The sequence below is a fragment of the Mauremys mutica genome, chromosome 12, assembly GCF_020497125.1.
Source record: "Mauremys mutica isolate MM-2020 ecotype Southern chromosome 12, ASM2049712v1, whole genome shotgun sequence".
NCBI lineage: Eukaryota > Metazoa > Chordata > Testudines > Geoemydidae > Mauremys > Mauremys mutica.
Window position 1 is genome coordinate 40,723,812 of NC_059083.1, and position 16,819 is coordinate 40,740,630.

The 16,819-nt window shown below is 53.8% G+C and overlaps 2 protein-coding genes across 3 annotated transcripts in view; both read left to right on the forward strand.

The window, feature by feature from the left end:
- Nucleotides 1–14,097, forward strand: part of LOC123345204 (butyrophilin subfamily 1 member A1-like) — an 81,112-nt gene extending 67,015 nt beyond the window's left edge. Inside the window, exons 9-12 of the mRNA XM_044981913.1 lie at nucleotides 5,186–5,206; nucleotides 7,076–7,081; nucleotides 7,186–7,212; nucleotides 12,128–14,097. Of these exons, the coding sequence (XP_044837848.1) occupies nucleotides 5,186–5,206; nucleotides 7,076–7,081; nucleotides 7,186–7,212; nucleotides 12,128–12,687 (614 nt within the window). The 3' untranslated portion in view covers nucleotides 12,688–14,097. The remainder of the gene's footprint in view (nucleotides 1–5,185; nucleotides 5,207–7,075; nucleotides 7,082–7,185; nucleotides 7,213–12,127) is intronic.
- LOC123345197 (butyrophilin subfamily 1 member A1-like) overlaps nucleotides 1–16,819 on the forward strand; it is a 651,080-nt gene that overhangs the window by 541,520 nt on the left and 92,741 nt on the right. The window lies entirely within an intron of this gene.

Consider the following 16,819-nt stretch of genomic DNA (forward strand, 5'->3'; position numbering starts at 1 on the left):
CTGAGATGGAGAGACAGAAAGGTCAGTGTCTGGGACCAATGGGAGCTGATGGGTTGAACATTTCACTTCATGTCAGTTGAGTTAGCTCAGTCAAGCCAACTTGACTCAATCGAAAGTCCCATTTACTGCCAGTGGAGTCACAGTTTAACACTTGTAGCTCAATTTAAGCAGGTGGAGTTACAGCCTGTTTGAATGAGTGATGGGGAACATCTCTATCTCGACACCAGAGCCCAAGCAGGGAGCTCAGGGGCTGCTCGCACTAACACAAAGAGGCTCTGAAGGGGAAGGGATCATTTGATCTAATAAACCCCATGGGAATTACAGAAATGGCACCTTGAGCCCAGGGCCCTGAATACACCAGCCCAGCTCGGTCAGTCTCATTGCTGGAGACTGTGGGTACGTGTCCAGTGCAAAAAACCACCTGTGGCTGCAAGTCTCAGAGTCTGAGTCAGCTGACTGGAGCTCACGCTGCAGGACTAAATCTAGCAGTGTAGCTGTTCCTGCTCTGAGACCTCCCACTTCCCTCCTCACTGGGTGTCAGAGCCCAGGTCCCAGCCTGAGTGGGAACGTCTGTACTGCATGAGCCTCACAAGCCTGGCTCCCACAGAGACTTGTCCAGTATTTAACAGGATCCCTCACCTGGGAACCCCCCGTGTTCTGGCCCTTCCATGCCCATGTAATGTGGAAGGGGGCAGGATTTCATGTGACCATGCGCACTCACAACCTCAGCTCCAGCCTGTAGCAGCTCCCCACAATAACCGCACAGGTCTGGTCAATGCAGAGCAGTGTGTGTGGGGGTCTATATTAAATTAAACTGATTTTTAAAGGCACGCTGGGTTGTTTGTTTTTTTAAGTTTCCCCTCATAAAGTTACTATGGGGCAGAGTTAAGGTTGCTTAGGTGCCTTAGTTGCATTTCTACACCATGGCATGTTTGGATTTCTTTTAAATTTAAACTTAATTTTGTATTTCCTGAGTTTATAACACTTGGTTTGGGGATAATTACAAGATCCCTGTAATGTGCTTTACCCTTAAATTACAAGTACGTCCTCTCCACCTTAACCCCACACTAATCATAGACTCGTAGGACTGGAAGGGACCTTGAGAGGTCAGTTAGGCCAGTCTCCTGCACTCATTGCAAGACTAAGCATTATCTAGACCATCTCTGGCGGGTGTTCGTCTAACCTGCTCTCATGATGGAGATTCCACAACCTCCCTCAGCTTTTATCTCTGAATCTCATTATGGTCCCGATCTACAAAGAGCCTTAGGCACCTAAACTCCAGCCTCAATCCCCGTTTTAGGCACCGTGATCCACAACCCCCCACTTGGCTGACACCTACCCCTGTAGGCACCTAAATTCACTCACGACATAAAACTCCCACTGTCTAAGCTTCTGCCTCTGGGCACCAAGAGTACACTGCTGCTTCACTCTAGATGTTTGGGCACCTATCTCCCACCTGGGCCCCTGGCAACACATAAATTGGGGGGAGGAGCATCTAGCTCAGCCGTGGGGCCTGATCCAGTAGACGTGCACAGAAGCCACCCAGAACTGAGGTGAGAGACAGGGAGGAGAAGAACCTTCCTCATGGGCAGTGTGTGAACCACCCCTCCACCCCCTGCCTCTCTCCCCGAGCCCCGCGCTCCCCATAAAGGCCACTGGCCCCCACAGTATCCCCTGCCCCCGTATCTAGAAGCCTCTGCCAGAGGGGTGTGCCAGTCACTTTTGGCAGCTGCCCAAGGAAAGCATTGACCCCCTGACTCCCTGCACCGCCACCCCCTGCCCCAGTCCAGAGCCAGCACCCCGCACCCAAACTTCCTCCCAGAGCCCACACCCTGCACCCCCCCGCACCCAAACTCCCTACCAGAGCCTGCACCTCCTCCTGCACCCAAACTCCCTCCCAGAGCCCACACCCTGCACCCCTCCTGCACCCAAACTCCCTCCCAGAGCCTCCATCCCCAACCCTTTGCCCCTGCCTGGTGAAAGTGAGTCAGGGTGGGGGAGAGCAAATGACAGAGGGAGGGGGATGGAGTGAGCAGGGGGCAGGGCCTCAGAGAAGGGGCGGGGCAGGGGGCATGGCAATGGTCTTTGGGTTTGTGTCATTAGACAATTGGCAACGCTACCAGATGGGCATGTGGCAGCCCTGGCCATGCTGGAAGAGTGTGCACAACAGCGCAGCCAGCAGCACTGCTCAAATGTCAGGTGGACTGTGTCTGCATGGGCGCAGCTTGTGCATGCCTGGGGGCCCAATGACTGTTCTGCCGTGGGGCCTGGAATTGCTGTGGGTGGGTCTGACCACTCCTATCTCCATTAAATCCTCGCCTTTCACAGCTCCCTCCTCTCCCAGTTCTCCTCCTGCCTCCCTAATCGCTCTCGGTCGGTCTCTTCCTGTCTCCCTCTTTCACAGCACATCCCCCAAAGCTCAGTGCTTGGCTCTAGTGGTTCTTATGGACACTCACGGCATCAGATACCACCTCTATGCCAGTGACTCTCAAACTCCTGCTCTGCTAAAGACTGTTCCCGGGCCTCCCATCCCACATCTCAGCCTGTCTGACATCTCCTTCTCGTCAATGTCCAGAGGGCAACTTCAGGTCAAAGCTCTTCTGGCCCCTCACAGCCCACCCCACTTCCTAGTTTCTTCATCTCTTTGGATAACAGCATGAGTCCTCCCCAAAGCAGGGGGTTATGACAGCTCTCCCTGCCTCCCATCTCGCACACTGGACTGCCCCGAGCTAGGTACCAGGATCTCTGCCCCTTCTGTGGGCCAGGGATTGTGGTCCTGGTATGGGTGTGAGGCTTGAGCTGACTGGAAGGAGCCCAGAGTGGAGTGGGAGGCCTGGGGTCTGAGCTCTGCTTGAGGTGTCTCCTTATGGGAGGGGCTGGGGGATATTTCCCTTGCACTGGCTGGGAGAACCACTCCATGATGTAGGCCCAGGTCAGGGGTTGTGGGGGGAGAAAAAAACTGTCCTGTATTTTTTAAATACAGTGTTGGCCACCCCAACAACATCTCCATCAGCCCAGTCATTCTAGACATTGTCTCTGACTCAGCCTCTCTCTAGGCCCCCACATCCTGACCTCACCCCAGTCTCCCCGCTCCTGCGTGTATAACATGTCACAGATCCAGCCTCTTGTGTCTGTCCCGACAGCCCAGGCTCTCGTTCACTCCATCATCTCAAACCTCCACTGCTGTGATCTCCTGCCCGGCCTTGACGCCAGCCGCTTTGTCCCCTCAGCTGCACCCAAAGCCCGGCTGCTGGGCTCAGCCCTCAGGCTCGTCTCTCCTGCCACCTCCACCACTTAGTTCCACTGAGGCCCCTCCAGCACCGCTCCAGCACAAGCTCCTTGTCTTTGCCTTTAGGCCCCTCAACTCAACATTTAGTCCCACCCTGTCTCAGTGATTGGCACCACCTTCCCCCTGCCAGTGATGGCCGGTTCTAGGGGTGAGCATGTGGGGCCGGTTCCAGGGGTGGGTGAGCAGGGCCATCATCCCAGGGGAGCTGTACTGCTGCTGGGCTTTTTATTTTTTTTTCTCCTGGTAGCCTAGGTAGGGTGACCAGATAGTAAGTGTGAAAAATCTGGACACTTTTTTTTTGTGCAGGGGCGGGGGGGAATAGTTGCATTTATAAGACAAAGCCCCTAATATTGGGGTGTCTGGTCACCCGCCTGTCTGCTTCTCCCTTAAACACCTCAGTGTTTTCTCCCACACCCAATCCATGTACAGAAAAACACCCCCTCAGTGTTAGTAAAGCTGCCCCCTTCTCTCTTCAATCCCTCCTCCAAACCCAGCTGTGCTGTGGCCCCTGGAATCTCTCCTGGCTGGGCACATGGTGGGCCTGGCCCTGAGTGCGTGTGTGTGTGTGTACAGAACCTAGCACAGTGGGGCCCACGCATGAATGTGTGCACAGCACCTAGCCCTGAGTGTGTGTGTTCAGGATCTAGCGCGATCGGGCTTGGCCCTGAGTGTGTGTGTACAGGTACTAGCACCATGGGGCCTGGCACTGTGTATGCGTACAGGATGTAGCCCAGTGGGTCCAAGCCCTGAGCGTGTGTGTACAGGACCTAGCACAGTGGGGGCCAGCCCTCAGTGTGTGTGTGTGTACAGGACTTAGCACAATTGGCCCTGACCATGTGTGTACAGGACCCAGCTCAGTGGGGCCCAGCCCTGAGTGCGACCTCTAGATGCTACTGGAATGCAAATAACAATGTGCAGTGGGGCAGGAGATTGGCCCTGGGCTATGGAGATATGGCCTGGAGTGGGGCTTAAATGTCTGTGTGTCTGTGCAGAGGACGGGGGCCGAAGAGGGGCAGGTGGGTGGGGGGTTTCAGGGAACAGTGTGGCATGGCCAGAGATGAGTAATGATGTGGAGCCAGGGGTGAAAGTAAGTCCAGTGACTTACCGGTACGCTGCGGCCAGCTCTGGCCCCAAGAAGGGGCGGGACCTAGGGCAGAAGGGATGGGGCTGAGGGGGTCAGAGCCAGCCCCAGCCCACCATGTAAGGCAAGTGCCCCCCACTCCTCCACCTCCTCCCACCACTGGGGTAGCAGCAGCAGCAGCCAGGGCTCCGGGGACTATTTAAAGGGCCACGGCTCCCCTGCTTCTACTGCCCCAGCCCTTTAAATAGCCCCTGAGCCCTGGGGTAGCGGCAGCAGGGCTCCGGCAGCTATTTAAAGGGCCGGGGCGGTAGAAGCAGCGGGAGCCCTGGACTTTTTAAATACCCCCCAGAGCTCCGCAGCCCTACCCCAGGGCTCCAGCAGTGGGGCTCTGGTGGGAATTTAAAGGGCCTGGGGCTCCAGCCCCTGCTGGGAGCCCCAGGCCCTTTAAATTGCCCCCTGGGGTGGGGAAGCTAGGCCACCCAGTATGGGAAACTGGCTCTTGCCAGTATACCATATCGAGGCATACCAGCTTACTTTCACCTCTGCATGCAGCCAGGAAGCCCTGCTTTCTGGGCCAGGTTTAACCTGTCCAATATCTGAGGTATATAACACAGTAGATATAACAGCTGGAGCAGGACAGCTTAAGTCCATTCGCCATAAGAAGCCGGCTCCTGTGCTGTGCTCTGCTTAGTGCCTTATGGACAAATCTTTCAAAGCACTCTTATCACCAGTGAGGGAGACGTCGCTTTCAGCTTGACTGTTGCCCATTAAGTTTTGAGACTCAACATTAACTCCTGATGTCTTTGACTTTCCAGCGGAATACGAGGCAGTGAAAGGTGAGGGCATTTGTACTAGTTTTGATTATGCTTTAAATTGGAAAAGGAACACTCAGAGCTGTGTGTGCAAAGACGTGTTCGTATAAAACATATTAATGTGTTACTGAGACAGGTAACGTATACGACAAGGGGAAATCCAGATGTTACCCAGACATAAAGAATGGGAAATTTTTGGTATTGAAATATGAATATTATCAGTTTTATTTTTCACAACATTAACCCTTGGAAATACCCTTAACAAGCAAACAGACAAACGTCACTTACTGACAGTTGAGAGACCCTGTAACGAGAACAATGATTCTTTTATACCAATAGGGCCCAGCCTGGTGAGCTCTCCAGGGATGTTCTCCTGCACATATAGGTCTCCTTGGAGCAGGCTTCGGCCCTGTTGGCTTCCACACACAGGAGCTGTAGGACCAGGCACATGGGTCTGATCCCACTGAAGCTGGCAGGAGTTGCAGGCACTCAGCACCCCCTTGGGGTCACCCAACATCACCCAGATGATGGAGACACTTATGAAGGAAGAATTCTCTGAGCTACAGGCCCAGGTTCTCTGCTGGGCCAGGACCTGCTTGGAGTAGGGGCAGTGAGGGAGCTGGTTATGGCTTCCTGGTTCTCAGGCTGCCCCAGGGGCTGTTCTGATTCACTCCAGCTGGCTGTGGTCCCTGAGAATTGGTGATGTGCCCTGCTCTGCCCCAGCACACACACCCCAGCCCCTCAGTCCCAGCCCTGACACTCCCCCTACACCAGGATGGCGGGGGAACAGTTGACACAGGAGCCAGCTATGCTGCTTTACCCTGGCTGAGCTCTCCCCACGGCAGGGGAATTCTCTGATGTCCATGGCCTGGTTCCAGCCAGTCTGCACCATCCCTGCACACAATGACTGGAGCAATGGGAAAGAAGTGGGCCCCTTATCTGCAGAAAAGGACCTAGGGGTTATAGTGGACGAGAAGATGGATATGAGTCAACAGTGTGCCCTTGTTGCCAAGAAGGCTAAGGGCATTTTAGGCTGTATAAGTAGGGGCATTACCAGCAGATCAAGGGACATTCCCCTCTATTCGACATTGGTGAGGCCTCGTCTGGAGTACTGTGTCCAGTTTTGGGCCCCACATTACAAGAAGAATGTGGAAAAATTGGAAAAGAGTCCAGTGGAAGGCAACAAAAATGATTAGGGGGCTGGAGCACATGACTTATGAGGAGAGGCTGAGGGAACTGGGATTATTTAGTCTGCAGAAGAGAAGAATGAGGGGGGCTTTGATAGCTGCTTTCAACTACCTGAAAGGGGGTTCCAAAGAGGATGGCTCTAGACTCTTCTCAGTAGTAGCAGATGACAGAACAAGGAGTAATGGTCTCAAGTTACAGTTGGGGAGGTTTAGGTTGGACATTAGGAAAAACTCTTTCACTAGGAGGGTGGTAAAGCACTGGAATGGGTTACCTAGGGAGGTGGTGGAATCTCCTTCTTTAGAGGTTTTTTAAGGTCAGGCTTAATGAAGCCCTGGCTGGGATTATTTAGTTGGGAATTGGTCCTGCTTTGAGCAGGGGGTTGGACTAGATGACCTCCTGAGGTCCCTTCCAACCCTGATATTCTATGATTCTAATGGCCCCATTCTGCCCCCCTGACTCTCATGATGAGTAATCTCCACAGGTTTCTGGGAGGAGGGTTTGCAGGATCAGATGAAATAAAAGAGAAGTCATAGCTAGTGATTAAGAGCCCAATCCTGCTGTCTTTACTCAGGAAAAATTCCCACTGAAGCCAATGTAATGTGGGGTTAGAACTGGGCACTTTTGTTACTGAGAATCTCTCCTGTTGATTCATTTATGTTCTTTTCCCCCTTTTCTCTCCTATCGTTCCCATGGACCCTCTGGCAGAACTGGGTAAGTTCTGTGTTGTTTGTTTTTCACAGTGTGTGACTTGCTGAGTCTGTGACTTGCTGAGTCTGCATTTCGTTTGTGTAAATTTTCGTTTCTGATTATTTCAGGACTCACCAGAGCCCAGGGATACACAGGTAACTAACACTGATACTGCCACACTCTCAGACCCATTCCTCTGGGATACTTGGTTGCTGCTCAGTCCTCTTACAGCTCTCACAATATCTAAGGGGTGGGGCACAATGTCATTGTCTGCGTGAAACTTTGAGGAGCTTGGTTATTCACACACCCCCAGGGTACCTGCTGGGGGCAGGGGGGAGCTGGTGCAAACAGATAATTGGTTAACTGCTCTCTGTTGCTATTTTATAGCCTCTAGTTACTCCATTGTTTATTTCAATCCTGGCCCTTTTTTGGCAGAAACATCCAGCTGATGAGCTTATCCAAGCCTGCTGGGTGCAGTGGCAGAGAGTGGGTGGAGGGCAGAGGGGCAGCTGGTGGCTCTAGAAGGGTTGCTGGGGTGAGGAACAAGGAATTTAAACCTGTCCCCACACTTAGGGCTTCTCAGCGTGGGGAATTCATGGGGAAGAGCCCAGAGTAGCTAGTGTGGAATATTCTGCACTTGTATCTTCCAATGGGGATTAACCCAAAGCAGACAAGGGCACTCTTAGCATGGAATCAGAGTGTCTGCACAGGCAGCCAGTGCTGATTAGCTGTTCTGCACTAGCTACTCAGGGCTTTTCCCCATGTAGACAAGTCCTTAAAGTTACTTCCAAGCAGAGGTGAAAGTGACCCGGGGTGCCCCGGTGCAGCGCACCAGTAAGAGATTGGCCAGCTGGGGGCGGGGCTCTGGATGCTGCCAGCAGGGTTACACTGGGCGGTGCTGGGCATGGGCGGCCCAACCCTCCCCTTCTGTTCTCCTCCCCCACAGGAGCCCAAACCACTCCCTCATGACTCCTGGCCCCAGCGCCAGACAGCCACGGGCAGAGGGGGGAGGCCCCAGCCCAAGCCAGCACACACAGTCCCTAGGCGGCGCTGCCCCAACCCCCTGCCCTGAGCCCCCTCCCCAAGGGGCAGTTGCCATAGGACAGTACCAGTAAGAAATGTAAGTTACTGTCACACCTGCTGCCAAGGGAAAGAGGAGAAGCCTCCCATCAGGTCCCCTCCCAGGGACCACAAATCCTGACTCCCCCCTGCTGTGGCAAAGTTGGGCCTAGATCTGCTGGTCCCTGGGTCAGCATTTTAACCACAAATTACAGAGCTGTTCAATAGCCCTCTCAGAGCTCTTGTCACACCCCTCCCCTGGGACCGCCAGAAAGGCTGAATCACATTTAGCTTCTGCCCCAGCTCCCCCGGCCCAGAGAGTCGGCTGTCCCCTAGAGCTGCTGGCTGGATCATTTTCCAAGGGAGTCAGTTCAGGTTCTTGGGGGAAGCTACTCAAACGCTCCCAGTTCCCAGGCATTGAATCTGGGAGTGAGGCTAAGGTATCCCTGGTAAGCAGAGGGACGTCTGAAACCCATGACTGGCCTCTCCCTCTGAAGCTCATACCCCAGGCCCTGCTTTCTTAGCAACCCATTTTACCAGTACTAGAAACTCTCACTGCCCCATAGCAACAGCCCAGATCCCCTCTGCCCCAAATCCAAAGTTCTTGTAGAGCAGCATCTTTTTATGTGTCCCTTTTCCCTGCAGTCAAAACAAATTAATCCTGGGAGGGAGGGGTTCACTCTTTCCAGCCCAAAATGGGGTTCCCACAGTCCTGGGCCTGACCTCCCCATGGTACATGGGGTACATTTATTTGTATTTAATAACCTGGGACTCCCCTGTTCCCCGAGTGTTCTGGGAAACCAGGCCAGTCTCCCCATCCTTGCTCCTGGAGGCAGCCCCATCTTATGTGCCCGTCCTGCCCACAGTCAGTGCACAGCATTGGACCAGCCCTGTCTGCAGTGGGTCAGGGTGACGCTTTCCAGTCACTGGCCCTCCTCAGTGCGTCGCTGTGGGTGCCTGGGCACTTCCAGCAATGGGAGCTGGAACACCCATGGCTGTTGCTGGCCCTCCAGACACCAGCTTGGGAGAGTGAATGTCCCTCAAGCACAGAAGGTGTCTGTGTCGTGCTGCTCTGTCAGCCCTCCTGGGTGAGTCTCAGAGCCGGGGGGACAAACGTCGGCTTGTGGGGTTTGTGCTACAGCATTAAACACAGCTGTGTAGATGTTGTGTCTGGGGCTGGAGCCTGGGTTTGAAGCCCCCACTTACTCCCTGGGCTTCAGAGCCCCAGCTCCACCCTGAGCCAGAAGGTCTGTACGGCTCTTTTTAGCGCCATAGCAGGAGCCCCACAAACCTCAGTCTGTTCTCCCGGCTCTGAGACTTGCTGCCGTGGGCTGTGTAGACGAACCCAAAGTGTCTCCAGAGTCTGGGTGTGAAATTCTCAGCCTGTCTGACCCAGGGCCGGTTAATGAGAGTGAGGAGGGTGACTGGTGCTGTTGTTAGATGAAAACACCTGAGCCCTGGGGCTCTGAGATGGTCTCGGTGACCATTATACTCTCTGAGAGATGCCTAGATGCAGCTGCAGAGGGTCTGTGCTGCTCGCAGAGTCCAGGGGACAAATCACTCTGAGCAGAGAGTTCAGGCTGGAGCCGAGACTCCATTTTCAGCCTGGTTTTTGCGGTGAGATCAGGAGCTGCCGGGGGTGGGGAATTTTCCTACCCAGGGCAAATTTAACGGCAGCTCTGGGTTGTTTCATAGCCGATGTCCTGAGCCCATAACTCTGCGTTCCTGGGGATGTTGACAGTCACTCACTGCAAGTCACTGAGGTTTGGGCTCCTAAGTTGCTCAGATAGGTTTGAAGTAGAGCTAGGTGAAATGTTTTGGACAAATAGTTTATTTGCTGCAATATATTATTTTGGATCGACTGAAACTTTGCAAGTCCATATTGAGTTTGCTGAATGGTTTGAATAAACAGAAGAAGATGCCACTGCTTCCCTTCTAGCCTTTAGCCCAGTGGCTGGGCCCTCGGCTGGGAGCTCCAGGTTCAATCCCCCCTTGTGATATGTGGGGCAGGAATTGGAATGTGGGTCTCCCCCCCCCCTCAGGTGAGGGCTGGAACTGCTGGGCTCTGGGTGTCTGACGTGGGGCTCCCTCAATCTCTCCTGCTGAAGACACTCCCTGTGTCTAAACACTGCCATGGACCTGGGCCAGAGCGTGGGAGTGAGAATGACTCTGCAGCCCAGTGGGTCGGGCTCCACCTGGGAGCCCAGAGTCCAGCTCCCCTGCCCCAGTGTCCCTGTAATTATTGATCCATAACCCCAGTGAGGGGAGGGGTTATGACCCCTGGCACAGCAGTGCCTCAGCCATGTTGGTGCCCCCGTGCAAACCCCTAGTGCAGGCGCGCTGTGCTGGTGTGAGCTGGGACTGGCCCCTGGTGCAGCTTCTCCCAGATGGAGGGGGCAGGAAGTGGGGAAATGCCCCCACCCTCTCCACTGCCCCAGCCTCATTAGTAATGGCCCCTGTTCCCCGCATGTCCCAGTTACACCTCCAAGCATCCCCCCACTGTCCTGCCCCCACGCAGGAGCCAAGCCCAGATCCACTTCCCATGGCCTGGGGGAGGGGTTGGGCCGGGCGAGGGAAGGGGCCGGCTGTGGGGTTTCCCTGGCTGGAAGATGTTGCCCGTGGGGCCGGCCTGCATGGAGAGTCCCAGCTGCGCCCCTGGGGCAGGGCAGCTGCCAGGCCAGTGTATGTGGGGACGGCACCAACCTGCTCTTAGTAACCAACCAACCACACACGGCCCCAAAGCAACAGAGATGCAGGCCTGCCCCCTTCAGCCCTCTCTGCCTCCCTGACACCTGCACCCCTCACCCCCTCTAGTGCCCTGGTACCAGCCCCTTTGTTCACTTCTCTGCCCCACCCCGAGGCCCATCTCTACCCTCGCCCCCATCTGCCTCCATGGTGCCGGCCCCTTCCCTTGCCCCCTCGGCCTGCCTGGAGCAAACCCCTTCCCTTGACCCACTTTGGGCCCCCTGGTGTCAGATTTTCCTTCCCCCAATCTCTGCCCCCCTGGTGCCCACCCCTCCCCACACCCTTTCCTAACCTCTGGGTCCCACCCCTCCCCTCATCCTCCCTCTGTCTCCCGGTGCCCACATCTTCACACCCCTGTGCCCCCTACGGCCCGCCCTTCTCCACACCCCACTTTCTACCCCGTGTGCACCTGTTCCCTTCCCCCACTCTGCCCCCTGGTGCCCACCCCTCTCCTGTCTCCCCTCCTTACATCTGCCCCTCCACTCAGCCCCTGCATCCCTCCTGGTGACTAGCCCTTCCCCCGCCCCACCAGCACCCACCCCTACCATCATGCCCCTCTCCCCCTTGATGGCACCTCCTTCTCTTGGTCTCCTGTTTCCCCCTGGGGTCTGCCCCACCCCGTGCCCTCCCATGGCCCTCTGGCACCTGCCCTACCCCTCACCCCTCTTCCTCCCCTTGTCACCTGCACCTTCCCCTGCCCCCTCCTTTTCCCCTGGTGCCAGCGTCTCCTTCTACCCCCCTCTGCCTTCCCAGTATCTGCCCCACTCCTCCTCCTCTCCTCCCCACCCCATTGGAGCTCCCCCCCATTCCCTCACACCCCTGTGCCCCTGGGGTCCATCCCCTTCTTCTGCGCTGGCGCCCACCCCTCCCCTCACCCCCTGCAACTCCCTGGAACCTGCTCTTCCCTTCCCCCAGCCTGTCCTCCTGATGTCCACCGCTTCCCTTGCCCCCCTTTGCCCTTGTGCCTGCCCCCCTCTGCCCCTCCCCCACTGCCCCATCACTTGCCCCACCCCTTTCCTCTCCCAGCATCAAGCTTTCCCCTCCCCCATCCCTCTGCGGCCCTCCCCTCCCCCACCCCCACTGACACCTTCCCACCCTTTCCCCTGGCATCTGCCGATTCCTCACAGGCAGATGAGCCCTGACTTCTCTCAGGCAACAGCCCCCCCTCCCACCCCACACAGTGATTAACAGGGACCCAGGTTAATTTCCCTTTGATCCCAGTGACCAGCCCCTGCCCTGGCCCTGACTCTGTGACTCTCTCCCCAGTGGACGTAACTCTGGATCCAGACACGGCAAATCGCTGGCTCGTCCTGTCTGAGGATCGGAAAGGTGTGAGAGACTCAGACACACGCCAAGATCTGCCCAACAGCCCTGAGAGATTTGATCCTTGTGTCTGTGTCCTGGGCGCTGAGGGGTTTGCGGGCAGGAGGCGTTACTGGGAGGTGGAGGTGGGAGACAAGACTGAGTGGTACCTGGGGGTTTGTAGGGAATCTGTGAGCAGGAAGGGGAAGGTCACATACACACCTGGGACTGGATACTGGGTTGTGTGGCTGAGGGATGGGGGATACGAGGCCGGCACCTCCCCCCCGACCCCCCTCCCCATGAGCGTCAGGCCCAGCCGGGTGGGGATTTTCCTGGACTATGAGGCGGGCGAGGTCTCGTTTTACAATGTGACTGACAGGTCCCATCTCTTCACTTTCACTGGCACCTTCTCCGGGAAGCTCCGCCCTTATTTCTGTCCTGGTCTCAAAACTTGGGGTACAAACGCGGCTCCCCTGCTCATCTGCCCGGTCCCAGCTCAGGCCGGAGGGAATCTCGGTCCCTGACAGTGACCCCGCGGCACAGACTGGCCCCTCCCAGCCCCGCTGCTCTTCCTGCTCCTGGTGGCGGAGGCCGGTTACTGCAGGTAACTGGATTTTTTGATGCTGCCCAGATGCTGCCAGTTTCCCTTTTCAGCTGAAGTAGAAAACCAGACCTCTAGTAACCCCAGCCCAGGCTGGGTGAATGGGACCCACTTGCTGGAAGGAGCCAAGACAGTTTCACCCTCCCCACCCCACCCACTCCCCCCGTGTTTGCTCCACCCCCGGCACAGGGTGATGCTGGTAAGAAATACTGCCAGACAGCTGGTGGGTTTTGCTGCCCTCACCTTTCCCCATCCCCTGCCCAGTGGTAGCAGATGGTGGTGGATGGGGATCATTCACTCCTGTCAGAATATTCTACCCCTGTGAAATTTCAATGCAAAATATGAAAAAAAAGATTATTCTAAATTAGAAACTGTTGTTATTGTAAACAAAAATATTTTCATTTACATGTCAACAGTACTTCAGAAACAAGCATCTAAACATATTTTTAGAAATGGAATTATTTACATTTATTTTTATTCTTCCCTCAAATCTATATTGAGGTTTAACTTCTCTACATAGCATCATTTGTATTTCAACTGTGTCATTTCAGGAAATCCAAAATATTTCTCTTATCAAGATAATTATTAAAAACTATCAGACTGGGTTGTTCAGTTACAATGTACATGCGTCATAAACATCACAACTACACATGTGCAGCTGCTCTCTCTCGCTCTCTTTATTGTCTTGACTGGTTCTCTCTGGCAGGCAGGGCACATATACCTGCCTCCTGCACTACACCTTTGAAAATTAATAGGTGAAAAAATGATAGAATTAATTGAGCAATATATTTAAGTTAACTCACACAAGATTATAAAATAGTCTTTGAACTTCTGTCAGCATTAATTCATGTGATTTTTAACTTTCTAGCTACATATAATCGGTAATCAAGAAATGACCCTTCCTTTCTTGTTCTAACATCACTTAACAAAACATGGTCCCGAACCTCAAATGCTCTCTTCCTGTAGATAGAAATCTCTTCTACAATATCCTTTTTTTCAGTTTATTTTTCTTTAGAAATATTATTTGCAGCCAATGTACGGTCAGTGTCCACTGTTGATTTCAATGTACTGCTGGGCTCTTCATGTTCTTGGTTCTAAGGACGTAACAAATGTATTTTTGTAAAAAAATAAAGGGGTTGTATTCCTTTACTGAATCATCACAAATTAACTTAATTGTATTAAAGATGCTGGCACTTAATGGCCCATAACATGAAATTTGGTGAAGCTTTATTAGGAAACCTTTCTTCTTGGCCATAAATCAATTGAAAGGGTGATATTTTTGTTGTCATGTGAGGTTTAGAGTACAAAGAAAATAAAGTTGCTCCAGGAAATTCATCACAGTTCTTCCGGGTTCTCTGTCCACCACCTTCTTGAATGCTGTGTACAAATAGTGACTGATTGGTCTAATTCCTTGAAACTACTTTTTGTTTTAAATGTGATGCATTATGAACATTTTCAATGTAATAATTCAGTTTTGAAAATTTATTCATGCCCTAAACTTCCCTTGATTGTTTGAAAATAAATACCCTAAAGTTATCTTGTGATGGATTCATTTGTGTTTTTATCCAGTCTGCTGCTGTCTAGGTGGCATGGGCTGCTGAAGCCAGGTCCGGCTCTAGGCACCAGCAAACCAAGCATGTGCTTGGGGCGGCACATTTTCAGGGGCGGCTTTCCAGCCAGCCTTTTTTTTTTTCTTATTTCCCCCGCTTGGGGTGGCAAAAGCCTAGAGCCAGCCCTGGCAGCAGCAGCGCGTCCTGTGCAGGGGGCACCCTGGGGCCGCTGTGGTTCATGTCGTGGAGTAGCGCCCACACCTTGTGGCCAGGCAGGCTCCAAGTGCGGGACACTTGGGCTGGGGGCATCTCCGCGGAGCACACAGAGCCACCTGCAGGTGCCGCAGGGCAGCCGCTCCCCAGCGCCGCAGCCAGGGCTGGGCAAAGCAGCCCGAGCCACCCAGGGGCTGCGTCAGGATGGCCAGGAGCAGCAGCAGCGGGGACATAGAGGGGACCGGCACCCGGGGTGCTGCCATGCAGGGCCCACGTCCCACTCTCCGGGGCTCCACTCCCTCTGGGGCTGCCCTACCCTGGCTCTTCAGCCCCTTGCCAGGGTGGTTCCCCCGGCTCTGCCCTCCCAGGTCCCGGCTGGTCCTGGAGGCGGGAGCCCCGGCTGGAGGGACCCTGGGCTTAGGTGCGGCCTGGGAGCCCTGCTGCTTACCCCGACCCTGCCAGCGCCGGACTGGCTGGAGGCGAGGAGGGAGCGGGCAGAGTCAGCACTGGTGGTGGGGAGCCCAGAACTGGGGCGGCAGGGGGTGCAGGTGGGGGAGGGCACTGGTGGGGGTGTGTGAGAGCCCAGGGATGCAGGGGGGAGCCCAGGGCTGAGGTGCGGGGCAGCCAAAATTGCTTTTGCTTGTGGTGGCAAAAAACCTAGAGCCGGCCCTGGCTGAAGCTATCTGTTTTTCCTTGTTTTTAACACGGAGAAGTGTTAATCTAAAAATAGATAATTTTTCCTAAAATTTCCTTCAGAAATATCTGCATTCCTTTCCCTATTTCCCATTGAATTATATGTAATTACTGTGATTTCTTATGCAATCATATTGCATTATTACATGGGAAAATATGTTCGCAAATAGTAAAAACTATGTTGTATATTAACATATCTGACAAGACATAAAAGTGTGTTGTCACTAACAATTTAAAGCATGAAATGTCATTAAGAGATTGCTGGCAATGTTCATTTTTAAATTTCTAACTATGAATGCTCCTGCATCAGTTCCTGCAACCCCTGGCTGGCAGGTAGTCTGCCGGGGAACCTCCCACAAGTGTCTTTATTACCATTTATCGTGCATCACAAGATAGCAGCAGTTACGTGGAGGCCCTTCCTGCTCCCTGGTTCAGCCTTTTATACTGCTGCTTTCTTCTCAGCGCTGAGCTAGTGACCTCATCAGGCTCCCTACAGGTGCAAGTGATCCCCTCTGCCCTTCCAAACCCAAACTACTCAGTCCCTCCTACTGTAACTGCACCCGGTGCCCTGGGTGCTCTCAGTGACCAGGGTGCTGGCTTCCAAAGGGCTCAGTTTGTAGCTGCTCTCAGCCCCCTGTCACACAGCCATGATTGTGTAGGTGACCATGTAGTGAAAATAACACCAAATGGAAACTGTTATCTCATTATTATATTCAGAACCCAGATCTGCCAGTATCTGCTCTGGACAGCCATGGTGATATATAATTTTACATGTCCTCTTGCCACCTCACATGCCGTCAAGTTGGAGCACATTAAATCAGTCCCGGGCACTATAACTCTCGAGGTGTCCACACTGGCAAGGCACATAGAGCGCCCTGACTCCACGGCTGGAACGCTCCTGGTAATCCACCTCGACGAGAGGCATAGAGCTTTCTGCGCCCAGGCTAAAGCGCCACAGTGTCAGTGTGGATGCCCTGCTCTATTGCTGTGCTCTCATCAGCCTCCGGGACATGTCCCACAATGCCTGTTCTAGCCACTCTGGTCATCAGTTTGAACTCTACTGCCCTGGTCTCAGGTGACCAACTGTCAGACCTGCCCTTTAAATTCTCTGTAAATTTTGAAAATCCCCTTCCTATTTGCTCAGCAAGGCATGGAGCGCTCTCTGCACATCTTTCCAGATGACCATTCCTCCATGCACCAGGTGATCCTCAGCATGGAGCAATGCCGAGATGCTAGACCTCATCAGTGTTTGGGGGGAGGAGGCTGTCCAGTCCCAGCTGCGCTCCAGCCATAGGAATTATGATACTTATGGGCAGATTTAAGAGCCATAACCGATAAGGGCCATGACTGGGATGCAGTGCAGTGCAGTGCAGGGTGAAAGTGAAGGAGCATATCACAAGGTGCGGGAGGCAAACCACCACTCCAGTACTGCCCCCATGACCTGCCGGTTCTGCAAAGAGATGGACACGATACTTGGGGGCGACCCCACTGTGACGTTGCACTCCATATGTTTATAGAAATATGCTTATGAATGTGAATACAGGAACTCATCGCTTAACATTGTAGTTATGTTCCTGAAAAATGTGACTTTAAGCGAAA